This window comes from Girardinichthys multiradiatus, chromosome 8, assembly GCF_021462225.1.
Source record: "Girardinichthys multiradiatus isolate DD_20200921_A chromosome 8, DD_fGirMul_XY1, whole genome shotgun sequence".
Lineage (NCBI taxonomy): Eukaryota > Metazoa > Chordata > Actinopteri > Cyprinodontiformes > Goodeidae > Girardinichthys > Girardinichthys multiradiatus.
The window spans coordinates 6,582,207-6,602,113 of record NC_061801.1 but is presented as its reverse complement, the minus strand read 5'-3'; the positions used below and the strand labels follow the sequence as shown (position 1 = coordinate 6,602,113).

General features: G+C 39.2%; 1 protein-coding gene across 1 annotated transcript in view; it reads left to right on the top strand.

Annotated features, from left to right (window-relative positions):
- slc4a5b (solute carrier family 4 member 5b) overlaps positions 1–19,907 on the top strand; it is an 84,966-nt gene that overhangs the window by 30,173 nt on the left and 34,886 nt on the right. Inside the window, exons 9-18 of the mRNA XM_047372925.1 lie at positions 3,035–3,192; positions 3,274–3,361; positions 3,456–3,610; positions 3,972–4,097; positions 5,227–5,401; positions 5,505–5,638; positions 10,212–10,392; positions 10,470–10,560; positions 15,765–15,823; positions 17,305–17,496. Of these exons, the coding sequence (XP_047228881.1) occupies positions 3,035–3,192; positions 3,274–3,361; positions 3,456–3,610; positions 3,972–4,097; positions 5,227–5,401; positions 5,505–5,638; positions 10,212–10,392; positions 10,470–10,560; positions 15,765–15,823; positions 17,305–17,496 (1,359 nt within the window). The remainder of the gene's footprint in view (positions 1–3,034; positions 3,193–3,273; positions 3,362–3,455; positions 3,611–3,971; positions 4,098–5,226; positions 5,402–5,504; positions 5,639–10,211; positions 10,393–10,469; positions 10,561–15,764; positions 15,824–17,304; positions 17,497–19,907) is intronic.

Sequence of the window (19,907 nt, the reverse complement as noted above, 5' to 3'; positions counted from 1 at the left end):
TGTGATAAAGTTCATTATTTTCCATAATGTCATGATGAAAATGTAACATTCATATATTTTAGATTCATTGCACACTAACTGAAATATTTCAGGTCTTTTATTGTCTTAATACGGATGATTTTGGCATATAGCTCATGAAAACCCAAAATTCCTATCTCACAAAATTAGCATATCATTAAAAAGGTCTCTAAACGAGCTATGAACCTAATCATCTGAATCAACGAGTTAACTCTAAACACCTGCAAAAGATTCCTGAGGCCTTTAAAACTCCCAGCCTGGTTCATCACTCAAAACTCCAATCATGGGTAAGACTGCCGACCTGACTGCTGTCCAGAAGGCCACTATTGACACCCTCAAGCAAGAGGGTAAGACACAGAAAGAAATTTCTGAACGAAGAGGCTGTTCCCAGAGTGCTGTATCAAGGCACCTCAGTGGGAAGTCTGTGGGAAGGAAAAAGTGTGGTAGAAAACGCTGCACAACGAGAAGAGGTGACCGGACCCTGAGGAAGATTGTGGAGAAGGGCCGATTCCAGACCTTGGGGGACCTGCGGAAGCAGTGGACTGAGTCTGTAGTAGAAACATCCAGAGCCACCGTGCACAGGCGTGTGCAGGTAATGGGCTACAGGTGCCGCATTCCCCAGACCTGGGCTACAGAGAAGCAGCACTGGACTGTTGCTCAGTGGTCCAAAGTACTTTTTTTGGATGAAAGCAAATTCTGCATGTCATTCGGAAATCAAGGTGCCAGAGTCTGGAGGAAGACTGGGGAGAAGGAAATGCCAAAATGCCAGAAGTCCAGTGTCAAGTACCCACAGTCAGTGACGGTCTGGGGTGCCGTGTCAGCTGCTGGTGTTGGTCCACTGTGTTTTATCAAGGGCGGGGTCAATGCAGCTAGCTATCAGGAGATTTTGGAGCACTTCATGCTTCCATCTGCTGAAAAGCTTTATGGAGATGAAGATTTCATTTTTCAGCACGACCTGGCACCTGCTCACAGTGCCAAAACCACTGGTAAATGGTTTACTGACCATGGTATCACTGTGCTCAATTGGCCTGCCAACTCTCCTGACCTGAACCCCATAGAGAATCTGTGGGATATTGTGAAGAGAACGTTGAGAGTCTCAAGACCCAACACTCTGGATGAGCTAAAGGCCGCTATCGAAGCATCCTGGGCCTCCATAAGACCTCAGCAGTGCCACAGGCTGATTGCCTCCATGCCACGCCGCATTGAAGCAGTCATTTCTGCAAAAGGATTCCCGACCAAGTATTGAGTGCATAACTGTACATGATTATTTGAAGGTTGACGTTTTTTGTATTAAAAAAACGTTTCTTTTATTGGTCGGATGAAATATGCTAATTTTGTGAGATAGGAATTTTGGGTTTTCATGAGCTGTATGCCAAAATCATCCGTATTAAGACAATAAAAGACCTGAAATATTTCAGTTAGTGTGCAATGAATCTAAAATATATGAATGTTACATTTTCATCATGACATTATGGAAAATAATGAACTTTATCACAATATGCTAATATTTTGAGAAGGACCTGTATATGCACATTACAGAGGAATCAAACTGTATGTTGGATAAATATTTTCTTATAAGGGTTGCTTGAAATTGCCTAAAGATGTCCTCCATAGTCAATTAGAAACATCATGTTACAGTCCATAAGCTGAAGTGGGTCCAAGAACACATAGCATTGTACAGTATAAACTATGGTCAATGGCTGGAATACAGGTGCAAAAATCACAAAATAGGAAGTGGGAGCCAGGTCAGGTAAAAAAGAGGCCTCAGAACAGATGACCAAAACTAAAACTAACCAAAGAACCCAAAAGAGGACTACTGGTGCCTCCCAACTCAACCAATTAAAAAGACAAGTCGAAAGAGCTGCTTGGTGAGTAGCGTGCTGGCGATTACAAGAGTGAGTAGGTGGGAATTACTTTATTCCTCCGGATCAATAAAGTATCTTTGAATTGAATTGAATTGAATTTTATTCAACCATGCAGTTCTTACAGGACAAGTAAGGTTAAAAACACTTTGATTGACACTTGAGGCTTGTAACACCTCCACTACTAAATGCTAACAAGGGGGTTTAAGTACAAACTATGCATCATCTAAAAAAATTAGATGATGACATGATGTCAGCCAATAAGTTTTCAATCTGGATATCATTCTTTCCATTTTCTATGAACAAAAAGTTTAAAACTGAAAAGGTGACTGATTATTTTAAGTATTTTTAATCTAATATCAAAAAAGAAAAAGGTATTCTATTTCAAACTTTTGATTTTATGCTTAAATCAAAAATACTAAATGGAAAACCGGGCTAGAGGACAGATTTAGGTTTGAATGTTAATCGATCGTGCTCAAACCAGACGTCATTGTCTTGGTAACACTAATGTAAATTTTCCTAGCCATCATGATCCGAGATCACGATCCATCTCCATACATCAATTCATCAAAAGTAATTTGTTCTTCAGAAGAATGAAACATCTAACTAAAAATCTTCTGATGCTCATGTCTGAGCACTGCAGGAAATGTATGTGTGCGACAGAATGGTGTTGAAGAAATCTGCAATCAGATTGGTGCATGGTTCCACATTTTCACACGTCAATTTCCGGGTCATGTAAGCCAAATAAATATTATGAAAAAAAGCCTTTTTCTTTTTTTGGCATCAGATTTAAAGAACAAATAACAAATATAACCAGTCAAGTTTTCAGTTTTCAAATGGAAAGAGTAAATTATACACTGATTGTTCTTACTTTTAATATGGAGTACCTTCAGATTAAATGACTGCAGGAATACTGGCCATCGGATGAGCCACCAGTTTGTATTACACCTCTAATTGACAAAAACAAGAGAATTGTAGCCACTGTACACAAGAACCCAGGCAGAGAGTGTAGCCCCGATAAACTTCAAAGTGCATAGCATTGCTATTAGAAAGCAGTACCTCCTTCTCAATGGTCAAAAACACCTTGTTGTCAGGTAAACACACTGGACTTTCCACCCCATCACTCTTATGAGTTCTTTCCTCCCTTCTTACAGCTAAAGAATAAGTTCATGAAGAAGATTCCTCGTGATGCAGAAGCTTCCAATGTCCTAATTGGTGAGGTGGACTTTCTGGACAAGCCGTTTGTCTCCTTTGTACGCTTGGCTCAAGCCACGACTCTGGGAGGCCTCACTGAGGTCCCTGTGCCAACCAGGTAGGTATCCTTCCTGGTTTCATTTACTATCACTCTAACAAATGTTTTGGATTCTGCCACTAAAAAAGTCTCCACTTTAAGGTTTCTCTTCATCCTGCTGGGTCCTCAAGGCAAAACCAAGTCCTACAATGAAATTGGCAGAGCGATTGCTACTCTAATGGTGGATGATGTAAGAAGCTAAGCATCAGCAGCTAACCCTGTCAGACAGTCCTTGTAATCCCATTGGATTTATTGGTTTGACTATAGCGTTTTGTTCTGATCAGCTATTCAGTGATGTCGCCTACAAAGCACGGGACCGTGATGACCTAATTGCAGGAGTTGATGAGTTCCTAGATGAGGTGATTGTCCTTCCTCCAGGGGAATGGGACCCCAAAATACGTATTGAACCTCCAAAGAAGGTCCCATCAGCAGAAATGAGGCAAGTCCTGGGAGCATTGTTTCTATAGCAATGTATTGTACATCATAGGTATCATGTTCATGTGAGGATTTTAGCCATTGTATGTGCTGAATCTTTGCCTCAACTCCCATGATTTCGGGAGTTTAAATACAGGCAATTTTAGGTTATGTTGTTATATTAATCAGTTGATGATCAGTTTATGCAGTGTAATGTGTATGCACTTTTACCGTTTGATGAGGCAAAGTAACATCCATGTATATATCATGTAGCATTGTGGTTTTACTGTTGTAGCTTGAAGGTGTATAAATTCTCTCTTGCAGTCCGACCATCTTCATATGGTTAAGAGACTAATGAAGTGAATAAGAACAAACTTTCCCAACAGGAAGTCAGTGCTTAACCTAAATGAGCTGGGTCCGATGAATGGCTCGGCTGGTGGAGCCACTGGTGGAGAAGATGATGAACTTCCTGTTCAGCATGAATTGGGAGAGGAGCTAAAATTCACTGGGAGGTATGCAAAAATCTTACAAAGGAACATTATGATGTGGCTTGAATGTCTGTAACAGCCAAACTAAGAAATTCTAAATATCATAAAGTAAAAAAAAAGTGTGGCTAAGCCAAACTAACATAGTCCATAGAATATTTCTAACATAGAGCGTGCATCTGTGCAAACAGAACCATAAACAGGACAAGAAACTATCAAGGTGCAAGGAGAACCAAAGAAGTAGAATATGAGCAATGCTTAAATAACAGCAACATGGTACACTGAGTAACCTAAACCAAGTACAAACATAAATAAAATACAGTGCATCTGGAAAGTATTTACAGTACTACACTTTTCCAACATTTTGTTATGTTACATCCTTATGCCAAAATTGACTAATTGGATAAAGTTTTTGCAAGTTAAGTAAAGAAAAAAACAACCTCTACTTAAATATCAATTTGCCTGTGCTTTGACACTTAAAACTGAGGTCCAGTCTTCACTGATCATCCTTCAGATGTTTCTACAACATCATTTGAGTCTACCTGTGTTAACTTCAGCTGATTGGACATGATTTGCAATGGAACATATTCATCTATAAAGTTTCACAGTTGGCTGCTCACATCAGAGCAGAAACAAAAAAATGAGGTCAAAGAATTTGTCTGTAGAACTGAGAATGGATTGTGTAAAAACAAAAATGTGGGGAAGGATATGAACATTTGATAACATTATGATAGCATTAAACATCCTGAAGAGAACTTTGGTCTCCATTATGTGAAAATAGAAGACCAACTGGGTTTTAGCAAAATCTTGAGCAAAGGCGTAATACTTTATGTGATTTATTTGTTTTTTAAATTATTTTTCCCATAAAACAACTTTTTTCACTCCGTCATCATGTGCTATCATATAGAATTCTGAGCGAGACATTTTGTTCATACATTTTGGAAAAAGGAAAACAATCAAAATAGCTCAGATATAATAGAATATAAAAAATTAAAACTATATATCATAAACTGTAACAAAATACAGATGCACACGCTTCTTCTGGAGCTTCAGGTTAATTCAAAACAGACACAAATAGAGCATCACAGTGAGTAAACTTTCTCATAAGCACTTGCGTTAAGTGATTGTCAAACTTTGTCCTGTTTCTGGTTTACAGATTTTGTGGTGGATTGTGGCTGGACATCAAAAGAAAGATCCCCTTTTACTGTAGTGATATCTACGATGGCGTCCATATCCAATCCATCTCTGCAGTGCTCTTCATCTACCTAGGCTGCATTACCAATGCCATTACCTTTGGTGGACTGCTAGGAGATGCTACTGACAATTACCAGGTCTGAATATATACGGAATATCTAATTCATGTGGAAGCTAACTGGCAGCAATTTATTTCACTAATCGTAGTATGTGTTCAAAGATCTATTCTCATTCTTTCAGGGAGTGATGGAGAGTTTTCTTGGCACTGCTTTGGCAGGAACCGTCTTCTGTTTGTTTAGTGGACAGCCTCTCATCATTCTTAGTTCAACTGGACCCATTCTCATCTTTGAAAAGCTGCTTTACGAGTTCAGCAAGTGAGACAGGCCAAATAATACCACGTTTGCTTCATTCTGTTTGTTTAAGATGTTATGTTAAAAATTAAATTAATTCTGTACAAGCTAAATTGGGGCCATAAAGTTTGTTCAAATGAAAACAATTTGAACCTGAAAAATAACAGTTTGTTCAAAAGAAAAAAATTTGAACCTGAAAAATAAAGGTTTGTTCAAAGGAAAAAAAATGTAACCTGAAAAATAAAAGTTTTTTCAAAAGAAAAACATTTGAAACTGAAAAATTATTTTGAACATCCACCCCAAAAAAGTTTTGCAACTGAAAAAAAACTGATGTGAAACTGGAAAAAATAAGTTCAAAACTGCTTTTCAGATTCAAGTTTTTTTTTCGAACTTGCAGATTTTTTTTCGGCTTCAAACCCAGATTACGGGGGTGCGGAATCATGACTGACAGCTCAACACAGCGGCTGAACAACATATTCCCATATGTTGCATTCAGGGACTGTGGGAACCGGGATTATCTGTAATACATCATCGATATTCTATATATATGTGATTGCTTACGTGAATACATGACATCTCAGAGGAGAAAATATGATCTTGATAGCATTTTAAGTCTGTGTTGGAGACTTCCCATGCTCACAACATCTAGCAAAAGAACCACCAGACTAAGGTATGAAACCAGATGCAAAAACAAGCCGGTACTTTCACAGCCAGGGGCAAACTGGCATACGGGTCATATGCCAGTTTGCCCCTGGCTGTGAAAATACCAGCTCGTTTTGCATCTGGTTTCATACCTTAGTCTGGTGGTTCTTTTGCTAGATATATAAAACGGTGGTGAAGTGAACTACCGTCCCACTAAGTCGTTCTTTTGCTAGATATATAAAACGGTGGGGAAGTTAACTACCGTCCCACTAAGCCAGCGGTCCACCGGAGATTTCCTATATATATATATATATATATATATATATATATATATATATATATATATATATATATATATATATATATATATATATATATATATATATACCACCGGCCCAACGCCCTGCACAGACGCAGGGCGAGCGCGACATCAAGTACGCAAGAGGCGACAGTTTCTGGGGCGCTGATATTTTGCTGGACTATTGTGCCCTAAACTATGCCATATCAACCTGTTAGGGATAACCTTTATTTATATGATTCATAGCAGTTTTTCCCACTTATACCATAATGATATAAAGCATAAGTTCTAATGTTTCCTTTTTGTTAGAATAGGACAAGAATGCTCATCGACACACATTACAAGGATAAATGGCCCAAGGTTTGTCATGAATGACCTGTGGCTGGGGCACTGGGTTTGATGGTGGAGCAGGCTGTAACTGGTTTGATTAGAATGCAGCAGCACACTTAGATTAAGGATGGACACCCGCTACTACACAATCTAACAGATAAACACCACAATGGTGACACATAGTCTACTGATAATCACTGAGGGAGGAAACATCCATTGCAATCGAGTGCCAGATATAAAACTACGTGACCTTCTTTCGGGGCTCTTTGTCATCCTTTTACAAACTGCGACGGTCCGAGACGGGAACCTCAGCACTGATCTCTGTAATCATTCCTCTGCCTAATTTAGATTAAAGGAGCTGAAAGTTAGAAACTGTTGGAGAGTCCTTCCTTTAAGAGTCAGTGTTAGATAGAGTCTGATCGCCTCTGGGAACCAGGGACTGGAGAGACACCCGAGAGGTCTGACCGCCAACAGGGTGCGGTAGCTTCGGACTCTCCTCTGCTCCAGTCAGGCAGATCAGCTCTGCTGCGCGCTGGCGAACAGCTTATCTGTAACACATAAACAAGCACTGCAGGGCGGCCAGTTGAGCTGACAATGAAGAGCGGAGATCAGACAAAAAGTCCAGGCTTAATTATGCAGGGGTATTCGGAAAATACCGGCTCGTTTTGCATCTGGTTTCATTCCCGCTGCTTAGCGATTCATTTGCTTTATGTTGAGAGCATGGGAAATCTCCAGCACGGACTTAAAATGCTGTGGAAATCTGTCAAGATCATATTTTCTCCTCTGAGATGTGCATCGTGTAGTATGTTATCATTCAAAACCAATCACATATATATATATAGAATATTGATGATGTATTACAGATATTTCCAGTTCCCACGGTCCCTGAATGCAACAGCTGAGAATATGTTGTTCAGCTGCTGCGTTGAGCTGTCAGTCATGATTCCGCAACCTGTGATCTGAGGCCCCGCCCCCCACGCCAAAACAGGGCCAAAAGTTTGAAGCCGAAAAAAACATCTGCAAGTTCGAAAAAAAAACTTGAATCTGAAAAGTAGTTTTGAACATGTTTTTTCCAGTTTCACAGCAGTTTTTTTTTTTAGTTGCAAATCTTTTTTCCAGTTTTCACATTTTTTGGGGAGAGGTTCAAAATAATATTTCAGGTTCAAATGTTTTTCCTTTGAATAAACTTTTATTTTTCAGGTTCACATTTTTTTCGTTTGAACAAACTTTATGGCCCCAATTTAGCTCCAAAGGTATGTAAGGTAAAAATTAGGCAAACCAGAAGGGAAATCTAACAGCAACTTAAGGATGCCCAAATCAAGGGAAAGAGCCATAAACTTCTCTATTTCACGTAACCAAACCAAAACGCAGGGAAAATAGTGCCATTTGTGTCAGTTAACCCTTGGGTGCTGTTCTGTGTGAGCTCGGAGCGGACAGGAATGAGTTTGGTGTGCAGATGCTTATGTTGGAGAGTGGACAGGTTACGCTTACGGCTTGGTCCAGGAGACAACAGGAGCAGGAAACTGCCAGCTTGACGCGAATCCAAACGAAGACAGGAGATAGGATATGAATTCCACAGAGGGTAGATAGGCTTGATCATCCAGAGTAACTTCCGGAGACGTAGTCAGTACACAGTGACATTGATCAAAGCTTAGGCTTTCTAAATCTGCAAAAGGAGCAAAGACAAAGTTACATGAAGTCGAAGAACGACGCATAAACTTAGTGTTTGGCTCAAGCTTGTACCACTGGTGGCAAACACTCTGGCATCGAAGTGTTGGCAGCCTCCTGCTTGAGTACTCCTCAGAGTAATCAGTGGAAATAAGTCGCACTTGTCACCCAGCACACCTGAGAGCTCCAGCACTGTCTGAAAATGAGCACATGTAGCAAGCACAAAAACATAAACAAAACCCAGATCCTGACAATACAGGTCCTTCTCAAAATATTAGCATATTGTGATAAAGTTCATTATTTTCCATAATGTCATGATGAAAATTTAACATTCATATATTTTAGATTCATTGCACACTAACTGAAATATTTCAGGTCTTTTATTGTCTTAATATGGATGATTGTGGCATACAGCTCATGAAAACCCAAAATTCATTCAGAAATTTCTTTCTGTGTCTTACCCTCTTGCATGAGGGTGTCAATAGTGGCCTTCTGGACAGCAGTCAGGTCGGCAGTCTTACCCATGATTGGGGTTTTGAGTGATGAACCAGGCTGGGAGTTTTAAAGGCCTCAGGAATCTTTTGCAGGTGTTTAGAGTTAACTCGTTGATTCAGATGATTAGGTTCATAGCTTGTTTAGAGACCCTTTTGATGATATGCTAATTTTGTGAGATAGGAATTTTGGGTTTTCATGAGCTGTATGCCAAAATCATCCGTATTAAGACAATAAAAGACCTGAAATATTTCAGTTAGTGTGCAATGAATCTAAAATATATGAATGTTAAATTTTCATCATGACATTATGGAAAATAATGAACTTTATCACAATATGCTAATATTTTGAGAAGGACCTGTACATCCACAAACATCCAGCAACTTTGTGCTCCAAAACTGACTAGTCAGCCCTATTTATTTAGCCCTATTTGGCTAAATACAGGAAGGCCTTTTGAAAAAGGTTCTCATTTTTGTTGCTGGGAATAAACACATATGTATTTTCTACACCAACAAAATGGAAAACAATCAACCTAAAAAATATGGAAAATTTACAATTTTGCCCTTTTTTAGATCTGCAGTAATGTTAATACATTTTCTAGGCAGTGACAGTTTTATTGACAAAAAAAAAGTTTTAAGCCTGATCAAAAGGCAATTGAGGACATCTGTCTCCTGAATCTAAACTAAAAGTTGATTTCAAAAGTAAGAAACACAACAACTAGTGGCTATATTTTGGGAATAGGTGGAAACTAGACCAATAGACCAATCATTTGATCAGTGATTGAAATCAGCCAGTCTAAAACGTTAAAAGTAAAAAAAAGAAAAGAAAAAGAGTTAAACTGAAAGTGAATACTCTAAATATTTGGTTTGCAAATGCATGGTTTGTTCTTTCATGTATTTTATTTTACGATAAAAAAAATAGATCATGGTCAGTATTTGGTACATTAAATTTTTGTTTGGAATTTATTAAAGTCCTCTAGAAAGAAAGTCAGAACCAGATGGTGAGACTTAAGAAAATTGGAAGTTGGTATTAGCCAATAAAGCCATATCAGTGAATATCCTGTGGAAACAACGTGTAGTCCTACTGTCTGAGTAATTAATAATGCTAAATAATACCTTGGCAATAAGATGGTTACCTTACTTTTGCTTTAAATGGCTGACCTCACAGGAACAACAGCATAGACTACATGGAGCTCCGTTTATGGATCGGTCTGCACTCGTGTCTGCAGTGCTTTATGCTGGTTGTTTCAGATGCCAGCTACATCATCAAATACATGACCCGCTTTACAGAGGAGGGTTTCTCTAGCCTCATCTCCTTCATCTTTATCTCAGATGCTATTAAGAAGATGGTGAGTATTTGTAGATATCTTCATTATGAACACACAAGATTTGTTAGACATGAAGCAACCTGTTTTCTTTTCCACAGGTTGGAGGCTTTAAGTATTACCCAATCAACCGGGGCTTCAAGCCAGATTACATTACATCCTATAAGTGTGAATGTGTGGCTCCGGACCAGGGTAGGACTTCAAACCATCTACATTTGGTTTTTTACTTGAATCATATGTTTTAGAGAGCTCTACAAGCATGTAAGGAATGTAAAGTGTGACAAAATTTGGTTCCAATTGACGGTCAATGTGAACTAAAATATGAATGCATCAACAGTTAAAACAAGTTGGATTCTGTATATATGGTTCAAAACTAATGTTTATGAACTGCATAGAAAAACATACAACTTGGTTATTCTCACTGTCTGACTATTCCTCCTTTTAGGTCAGTTAGGATTAACACATTTATTTCTATTCGCTATGTCAGAATAATGAAATAATTTGTTTCTAATATTGTTTTATAACATTCTTTAAAATCAGACATTTTAAGGCAAAATATTACTAAGCCTTTAAACAAGTTGAGAAAGCCCAGATGATGATATAATAGATTTTCAAACCTTCTGACAGGTTAATTACCACCATTTTAATTAAATGAAGGCACACCTTAGGATGTGTTGTAAAGCAACACCTCAAATGCACCTTTTCCACTGGCTCGGTTTGGCCAGCCCGGAACAGATCCACATGGCTCCGGACCCCTCTGGACATTGTGTGTTGCATTTCCATAAACCTGCTTTTGCTCTGCTGAAGGGAACACCTCCTGGAGGCATGGCTTTAAAGCATCATGTTCGTGCTGCATAACCATGAATGAAACACCCATCTGCTAATGTAAAGAAGAAAAGACTGAAACGCTTTACAAATACAAGTAAAACGTCTATTGCCTGGGGATTAAATCTGGTGACTGCATTGATAATCAGATTTGATGAGTAGGATTTTGATTTTGGTGGCGCAGTTGGTAGCACTGTTGCCTTGCAGCAAGAAGGTCCTGGGTTCAATTCCCAGCCAGGGGTCTTTCTGCATGGAGTTTGCATGTTCTCCCCGTGCATGCGTGGGTTCTCACCGGGTACAGGCCTGAACAATGTCCTTAACGTCCTTATGAACTGAAGGCCACCAAACCTTCTCTGTATGAGAGCTATGGTTCTGCTGACTCCGGGATGAGCAGAAAACTTAGCTGTGTGCAACCAATCACTGAGCCTGGAACGAACAAGTCTTAAGTGGGACATAAGTGCAATTGGGTGGTCCTGTGCCAGGGTCGGGTTCCTGTTGTTGAGCTCTGAGGATAATGTCTTCCATCTCCCATCTGAGTGCCCCTACCGTCCAACTGGGGAGTAGAATGGGAGCTGGCTCCTTTACTGAGTCATCAACAGCAAACTGTCTGGAAAGGGCAACAGGTTTAGTGTTCTTAGGTCCAGGTCTGAAAGAAATATATAGATCAAAACGTGAAAAGAACAAAGACCACCGGGACTGACGTGGGTTCAATCTCTTAGCTGACTATATGTAAGCCAAGTTTTTATGGTCCATCCAGACTTGAACGGGATGTTCAGCTCCCTCAACCCAGTGGCTCCATTCTTCGAGAGCTAATTTAATGGCTAATAACTCTCTATCTCCGAGGTCATAATTTCTTTCTGCGTTGTTCAGTCTACGTGAAAAGAAGGCACAAGGATGTAGTTTCCCATCCTCAGAATTCTGCGACAACAATGCTCCAACCCCAATATCAGAGACATCAACCTCTAAAATAAACAGTTTCGATGTGTCAGGTTGAATTAAGATGGGAGCCTGAGAGAACTTCCTTTTTTGTGCCTGAAACGCTTCTTCGGCCTCAGGTGGCCAGGAAAATGGAACCTTAGAAGAGGTTAAGGCAGTAAGGGGTGCAGCTGTCTGACTGTAATCTTTTATGAAACATCTGTAAAAGTTTGCAAATCCAAGGAACTGATGTAATGTTTTACGGTTGTCTGGTACAGGCCACTCCAGGACTGCATTAATCTTCTCGGGGTCAGATCGTACCTGTCCACCCTCAAGAATGTATCCCAAAAAGGTGAGAGTTTTGGTGGAACTCACACTTTTCACCTTTCACAAAAAGGCTTTTCCAGAAGACGTCGAAGTACCTGACGAACATGGCGACGATGCTCCTCAATGTCCTTTGAATAAATCAAAATGTCGTCCAGATACACAAAAACAAAAATGTTCGGAAAATCTCTAAACACGTCATTAACAAGAGCCTGGAAAACAGCAGGAGCATTGCAGAGACCAAAATGCATGACCAGGTATTCAAAGTGACCGAGTGGAATCTTGAAGGCCGTCTTCCACTCATCCCCCTGGCGGATCCTAACAAGATGGTAAGCATTTCTCAGATCTAATTTGGAAAACACTATTGCACCATGAACAGGCTCAAAAGCTGAGGAAAGTTGTGGAAGAGGGTACTTGTTCTTGACAGTGATCTGATTTAGGCCCCTATGGTCAATGCAGGGTCTTACCGACCCATCCTTCTTCCCTACAAAAAAAAGTCTGGCCCCAAGAGGTGAAGAAGATGGCGGAATTATTCCTGCAGATAAAGACTCACTAATATAATTCTCCATGGACTTCTGTTCGGGACGAGATATGTTATATAGTCTGCAAGAGGGTAGGGGGGCACCGGGGAGTAGGTCGATAGCGCAGTCATAAGGGCTGTGAGGTGGTAAGGACAAAGCCTTGTTTTTACTAAAGACTCTCTTGAGATCATGATATTCTGATTGTACATGAGTTAAGTCAATGACCTCATCTTCCTCATTACCCTGTTCAGAAAAACTCGGAGTGAACGCTGATTGGAGGCAAGATGAGTGGCAACTAGTGGACCAGGATTCAACGCAACCCTCAGACCAATCTAGATGAGGATTATGTTTTCGCAACCAGGGGTTACCTAAAACCAAGGAGCCCTGTGATACTGGAAATACGAAAAAAGATATCTTCTCCCTATGGTTTCCTGATAACAAAAGGTCAAGAGGCTTAGTCTGATGAGTAATTCGCTGTAAAACCTGTCCATCAAGAGCTAAAACAGATCGTGGGGAAGTAAGTGGTTCCACTTCAATTCCAGCCTTGCTTACTAATCCAGAATCAATTAAATTATGTTCACTGCCGGAATCTACCAAAGCGGACATAGTCAAAGCTTGTTGATTAACTATGATTGTTGTTGGCAGGCTGAGTCTAGGGGCTTTGCTATTTAAATCACATCCCCCATTCATGGTTAGCGGACCCTGTCTTTTGGCTGCCCGGGACAAACAGGATAGTTAGCTACAAAATGATCAGGAGAACCACAGTTCAGGAGAACCACAGTAAAAGCACTGCTTGGCTTGTCTGTGTCTTTGTCTCTCTTCCGGAGTCCATCGTGTGTGTCCTATCAGCATGGATTCTGACCCGGTAGCTAAAGGCTGGAGAGATTTAGCAACGGGTGAAAAACTAGACTGCAACTGTGGTCTATAAACAGATCTTTCTGCTCTGGTTCTCCTTCTTTCTCTTATTCTGTTATCCACTCTTGTGGCCAAGGAAATTACTTCATCCATTGTGGGAGGTTCATCAACCAGAGCTAACTCATCTTTTAGAACTTCGTCTAGGGCGTGAAAAAATGCAGATTTTAAAGCACTATCGTTTCAACCAGAAGCAGCTGCCAAAGTATGAAATTCTATCAAAAACTTAGTGAGGGGTCTATTGTGCTGCTTTAATGCCCGCAGCTGCTGTCCTATACCTGTCTTATCTAATTCAGGGGAAAACGTTTGCTTAAATTCTGAAATAAATTCTTCAAAGGTACAACCAAAATGACTGGAAACTGAAAAACGGGCATCGGCGCATTGCAAAGCCTTGCCAGTCAAAAAACCAATGATGTACGAAATTTTAACATCATCATGCGGGAAGGAACGTGGAGATCGGTTGAAAACTAATGCACATTGGAGTAAAAATTCCCTACAATTACCCACCTCTCCAGAGAATGTTTCTGGGTTAGGGGAAATGACGTCACGAGAGTGAGGAAGCTGTGGAGTTACCGGAGATGTAGCAGCGCCATCTAACTGTGTGGTGGATTGGGTATTTAGGGTCTGTTGTAGCATGGAGGTAATCTGTTCTAACTGTTGGTTTGTCTGACGCTGCTGTTCTGTAAGAAAACGGAGAGAAGAATCATGAGAATGAATTTGATTAGCATGTTCTGAAAGAATTCTTCGGAGTGTTTCTGCAGGGTCTTGTTGGCCAGAGTGTTCTGTCATTTTTCTTGAGAAAGATCTGACCCACATATAGAAAACACTCTGAAGTAAAGTTGAATGTATCTTTATTGTCAGCAAAGTAATCAGGGACAAGAACTGGAAACACCAACTGTATGGGAAGAAAGGAGAAGGGACTGGTGTATAAACGGACAATAAATGACTGATTAAAGAGATCTGAGAAAATGGCTTACTAAATTGCTGTTGCTTGAAACACCAGGGGTAGAGAGATTCAGAGTCTTAGCAAACACTCTGGCGTCGAAGTGCTGGCAGCCTCCCGCTTAAGTACTCCTCCATGCAATCATCAGATAGGTCGCACCTGTCATCCAGCGCACCTGAGAACCTCCAACACCAACTGAGAAACACTGAGGTCATGAATACAAGTACACCATACACACACACACACCAGCATATACACACACACACACACACACACACACAGACTCTGACACCATGAAGTTGAAGCTTGGGCACAAATGGGTGTTCCAAATCAACAATGACCCAAACTTACTACCAGATTAGTTACATTAGTGGCTTAAAGACAAAAAAGGCAATGTTATGCAAAGGCCACCGCAAAGCATTGATCTCAGTCCCAAAGAAAATATGTGAGCACAGCTAAATAGGTGTTTATGTTTATGGTGGCCTACAAACTTGACCCAGTTATACCACTTATGTCAGGAGGAATTGTGAGAAGCTTGTGGAAGGATACCAAAAATATTTGACAAAAACATCGCAAAGTTTATAAGACTGTGAGCTTCTAGTTTCTGAATAAACAGGAAAACCTTACTCTGATTTAATGTCAGACAGTGAGAAGAGAGGTTGTGTGTGTTTTATCCGGTTTTCTAAACTTCTGGTTTCAGCTGTATATAATTTTCAACTTCAGTTTTAGGGGAGGAGATATTTAATGTGGTTGAAATGAGAACTTTATTTTTTTTACTCAGTATGTATTGTTTATATACTTTCTTTGTTTGCTTCATTTTTGGATGCTGTCTGAAAATGTAAGTACCACTCCTAAGTAGACCATGTAATAAGGACTGATAAGGCACTCTTACAATATGTTGATAAAATAAGATTAAATCATCAAACCTAAAAGAAATTCTGTTTTCACTTCTTCAGCATCTGCTCTGGGTTTAAATGTTTCAGCTCCTATGTCAGATGATAACATGACTCTGCTGGTAAGTGACCAACGGTACAAATTTGTAACATTTGCATCACTTTTGGTTTACTCTGTTATATCTGTTAAAACAAAGGGGGACCACTTTATCATCTTAAAGGTTTTGGTTTTTTTGATCTGTAAATGATGTACGTATTCTCTTGTACAAAACATGAGATTCTAAAACTACCATAGTTTCACAGTATCATGGTATTACCACAAAGATTTCAGACAAACATGATCTGATTGCTTTTTATTAAACAGAAATGCGACAATTATTCATACTGTTGCTAAACTAATAATATAACATTGCTTATTACAGTTGGAATAATCACATGTACAACTATTTATTATCAGCTAGACCTAAACAAAACATATAGAATAAACACAATAGATTTAATAGTAGTCCTCAATTAAACCTGAAATTTACACGTTTGACATTTTGCAACTTATATGGAGAGCAAGCTGACAGCTGTTTAATCAGTGTGGCAATCCCCTTGGGGAGACTGCCTGTAGCCAGCTGCTTTACAGACATGCTGCTTATAATTTGCCAACTATAGTTTGAGAAAAGCTCTACCTAATAAGAGTAATAGGCGGCACTCTTTTAGTTTCCATACAGTGACTGTCCGTATTTTAAAGTGGCAAAGTTTTTCTTTTTTGGTAAGTGAGAGAAATTCAATTCAAATTCAATTCAAATTCAAAGATACTTTATTGATCCCCGAGGGGAAATTAGAATGTGTTGGAGCCTTCTTTCAAACAGCTGACAAGCAGTGCTCTGCTTTTTGCAATGCACAAAAGGAGACAAGTCTTTCATACCAACACTTTCCATGATATCTTATTTGAGATATTATGGAAGACTTTAGACTATAATAATGGTATGGCATGAAATTTTAGTGGATATAAACTCTGCCTTTTTCAAGCCATATTAAGCAATAAAAACATTTGATCAACCTCTTGATTTTTTTTAAATCTCAAACTATATTTGTCCCTGAGATCTAAAAACATTTTTTCTTTTTGTCAAACCATAAACCATTGCCTTCAAATAAAACACATTAAACTGAAACAGGGTCTATGAGATTTAGAAGTCCTATTTCTGACCTAGTTAGGTAGTACCACTCTATCAGCAAAAAAAACAAAAAAAAAACAACATATTGCATATAGAAAAAGCTTCTCTAAGTGACATTCATTATTACAGTTACAATGACTTTTGTTGTGTTATGACATGAGATTAGGTCAGAAATTTAAATTTCCAAGATGAGCTTTTATAGTGAGTCCAGAAAGCAATTCAGAGTTGATTGACAGATATAGGCCATTTTGTTTTTTGTTCTGTACTATTTTTTCTTCTGTTATCGCCTGTTTTTTTTCTGTCTTCTGTTTGCCTTCTTCTCCAATTCCCTGGCCTCCCTTTGGTTTCCTCTGAATCCTTAATCCTCCCCAATCTATGCCTACATTCCCCATTTCTCCGACCTCCCCTTTTCTCCTGTTCTCCTTCTCGGATCCTAGTTTAACTTGACAGACCTGGACTGGAGTCAGCTGAGTAAGAAAGAATGTGTGAAGTATGGTGGTACATTGGTGGGGAGCTCCTGTAAGTATGTTCCTGACCTGGCCCTAATGTCCTTCATCCTCTTCATTGGCACCTACTCCATGACTTTTTCTTTGAAAAAGTTCAAGTTCAGCCGCTACTTCCCTACAAAGGTAAGACCTACTTGATGGAATACAGTTAGTTGAAAAATGTCCTGGTTTTCCAATTTTAATACGCATGGAACCCCTTCAGTCCAATACAATGTACCCGCATGAGAAATGCTGCAATCCTCGAAACATTTTAGTTGTTCAGTTTAAAGGATAAAGCTTTTGGGATTCCTCATAAGTATCTGAACATAAGTATCTGTCCTAATTTTCATTCACACTGATCTTTCAAAGCAATTAACAGCTTCTCCCATTGTAAGGTAAAACGTCTTCTCTTTTTGAGTTAATATTAAGTCAAGTATTAAGTCAAATGTAAGTTTTATTCCTATAGTGGATGTAAAAACTGTACACACCCCACTGCAAATATCAGGGTTTTGTGATTTAAATAATGAGGACATGATAAATCATTTTAAAACCTTTTCTGCTTTTAAAGCAACATAAATCCTGTTTTCCAGTAATTGCTCCCTCTGGATTGGGGGCCCCACAGATGTGTAAGATTTAGTTCTGCCGTCTAGCTAGGCCTTTAGATACGTTATTAGGCCATTCTTTTGTTGATCTAAATGTATATTTGAACTCATTGCTGAAAATGAAATTGCTTTTTAGGATCAAAACTGATTGTTTTTATGGAACTGTTAATAATGTCTGATTTTGACAAAAATCCTCAAAACCATTGGAAAAAAGTAGGCCCACAGCATGATGCACAATGCTGCCTCCACCATATTTCACTGTGGGTAAAGTGCTTTTTTGGTTATGCATGTTCATGTAAACTTCTATAGCTCTATTAAAAACAACATTATTTACTAAAGTCCTTTACATCAGTAAGATTATGAAAAAAAGCTGTGTTTCAACAGTTACACAACTTCCTAACAATGACCAATCGCTTTGATGTCTTCCAGTCAGGCTTCCATGCTCACTACAGTACAGAGACTGCTCTTGTCAAGGTGTTCAATGACATCTGTATAAATGCAGACTGTGGAAGAACCACAGTGCTGGTATTATTGGACCTTAGTGCAGCATTCGACACTATTGATCACTCCATTTTATTAGAGCGCCTGGAAAACTGGGTCGGCCTTTCTGGTACAGCACTCAATTGGTTTAAAACCTACTTAAAGGACAGGGACTTTTTTGTGTCAGTAGGTAACTTTACATCAGAGACCACAAAAATCACATGTGGCGTTCCCCAAGGGTCCGTCTTAGGGCCCCTCCTATTCAATATCTACATGCTCCCCCTAACTCATATTTTAATAAACAACAACGTAAGTTATAACTATGCAGACGACACACAGCTATACGTTACAATGTCACCAGGTGACTATGAACCCATTCAAGCGCTGAGTAAATGCTTAGAAGAAATCAATGCATGGATGTGCCAAAACCTTCTTCAGCTGAATCAAAACAAAACTGAAGTAATAATCTTTGGACCAAAGGAAGAGAGTTTAAAAGTTAGCACACAGCTTCAGTTAATACAGCTAGAAACCAACAATCAGGCTCAAAATCTGGGTGTAGTGATGGACTCAGACCTGAACCTTCAGAGGCACATAAAGACAGTAACAAGGTCAGCCTTCTATCACCTAAAGAACATCTCCAGGATTAAAGGACTAATGTCTCAGTAGGACCTTGAAAAATAAATTCATGCGTTCATCTTTAGTAGAATTGATTACTGCAACGGTGTCTTCACAGGTCTGCCTAAAAAGTCGATCAGACAGTTGCAGTTGACCCAGAATGCTGTTGCCCGCGTCCTCACTAGAACTAAAAAAGTGGAGCACATCACCCCGGTTCTAAAGTCCCTACACTGGCTCCCTGTAGCTCAGAGAATAGACTTTAAAATACTGTTACAGTCTATACAGTCTATAAATCACTGAATGGCTTAGCACCAAAATACATTACAGACTTGTTGTCAGTGTATCAACCACCCAGACCTCTCAGGTCTTCTGGCTCAAATCTACTCTGCATACCCAGAACCAGAACCAAACATGGAGAAGCAACTTTTAGTTCGTATGCTCCACTAATTTGGAATAAACTCCCTGAAAACTGTAAAAGCACTGAAACCCTAAGTTGCTTTAAATCAAGATAAAAAACTTATTTGTTTAGAGTGGCCTTTGAATGTGTTTAGTTAAGTTTTCAGTCCAATTTTCCTTTCGTTTTCTTATCCATCATTATATTCTCTTTTTTTTTTTTTTATTACCTCGGTTTGATTTTCTGTATCATTGTGATGTTTTTCCTTATGTACATCGCCTTCAGTGCCTTGTTGCTGAAAACCGCTATATAAATAAACTTGACTTGACTAAATGCATTTCCACCCACAGATTTGTTTATTTTTCTTTCGAATTGTACAACATATATCTCACAATAGAAATTAAAAACGTTTAGAAATAATTTATCATGGTCTCATTCTTCACAGGTCTTATTTTTCAATTGGG